At 40.7% G+C, this 1510-nt stretch overlaps 1 protein-coding gene across 1 annotated transcript in view; it reads left to right on the top strand.

Moving 5' to 3' along the window:
* The first annotated feature begins 655 nt into the window (after nt 1-655).
* The window catches only part of LOC125031289 (protein Wnt-10a-like), a 3579-nt gene continuing 2724 nt past the window's right edge, over nt 656-1510 (top strand). The window contains exon 1 of the mRNA XM_047621960.1: nt 656-764. Coding sequence (XP_047477916.1) covers nt 762-764 — 3 coding nt within the window. The 5' untranslated portion in view covers nt 656-761. The remainder of the gene's footprint in view (nt 765-1510) is intronic.

Genomic DNA, 1510 nt, shown 5'->3' with positions numbered 1-1510 from the left:
CTCGCCGGTTAATAATTACGGGAAACTATCCCCGGGCGCTATTCTGTACGTCCTGAATGACAAAACCAAATTATTGTTAACCCGACAGTACCCGACAGTACCGATGACAAATGAGTATTGGGCCCGTAGCCCACCCACCCGGGTAAATATCGGGGAAATCACCTTTTATCTATTTTACTGTCGGGGTAATTAGAACCGATAGAAGTTTAGATCAAAATAACGCATTCCGAAGTAAATAATAAGTATAAATCCATTAGTAATCGACCAATCTGTCTGATTTGAGTTAATATTGCATTATGATACCTCGTCTCCCACAGCAGGATACAGCGAGGCGTCGGAAGGATGACCGAACCGAGTTAGACTAAGACCAGGAGAAGGAGTTTCGAAAAGATGAATAAATAAACCAATAGATAAATAATCTGATCAGAAATCTGTTCATAAATATATATGATATAGATTAATATTACATTATAATATCTCTCCCACAACAGGATACAGTGAGGTGTCGGAATGATCTGGCTTTAGACCAGAATAATGCATTTCGAAAAGAAAAATAGATAAATAACTATACGAATAGTTAAAGAAATAATCTAGTCATACATATATTTGTAACTATATCTAATACTGCATCATACTATCTCCCTTTCCCGGCACCAGGCTACAGCGAGAGCGCCTTCGGCCACGCCATCACGGCAGCTGGAGTCACCCACAGCGTCGCCCGCGCATGCGCAGCTGGGCGCCTCCATAACTGCTCCTGCGGCATGGTGAGACATCATCACGAAGATCATAATCTGGCTTGCCGAGTCATCTGGCATCCGCTTAGAATAGATCATTTGTGTTTTTTAACGAACGAAAAAAATGATTCATTATTCTTAAGAACTCTATTAGGAATAGCTGGTGGTGTTGATTAAATGGCATTATGTAGAGGTCGTTGTGTGTGTTCTGTTTTTTTGTTTTGTTTTGTTTTTTCAAATGGAATTTATGTTATCGTAGCTATTTCGTATGAAGTCTCTCTCTCTCTCTCTCTCTCTGTCTCTCTCTCTCTCTCTCTCTCTCTCTCTCTCTCTCTCTCTCTCTCTCTCTCTATTTCGTATGAAGTCTCTCTCTCTCTCTCTCTCTCTCTCTCTCTCTCTCTCTCTCTCTCTCTCTCTCTCTCTCTCTCTCTCTCTCTCTCTCTCTCTCTCTCTCTCTATTTCGTTTGAAGTCTCTCTCTCTCTCTCTCTCTCTCTCTCTCTCTCTCTATATATATATATATATATATATATATATATATATATATATATATTTCGTATGAAGTCTCTCTCTCTCTCTCTCTCTCTCTCTCTCTCTCTCTCTCTCTCTCTCTCTCTCTCTATTTCGTATGAAGTCTCTCTCTCTCTCTCTCTCTCTCTCTCTCTCTCTCTCTCTCTCTCTCTCTCTCTCTCTCTCTCTCTCTCTCTATTTCGTATGAAGTCTCTCTCTCTCTCTCTCTCTCTCTCTCTCTCTCTCTCTCTCTCTCTATTTCGTATGA

The sequence above is a fragment of the Penaeus chinensis genome, chromosome 12 (genome assembly GCF_019202785.1).
Source record: "Penaeus chinensis breed Huanghai No. 1 chromosome 12, ASM1920278v2, whole genome shotgun sequence".
Taxonomy (NCBI): domain Eukaryota; kingdom Metazoa; phylum Arthropoda; class Malacostraca; order Decapoda; family Penaeidae; genus Penaeus; species Penaeus chinensis.
Note: the sequence above shows the minus strand (reverse complement) of the source record. Positions and strands in the feature narration are given on the sequence as shown.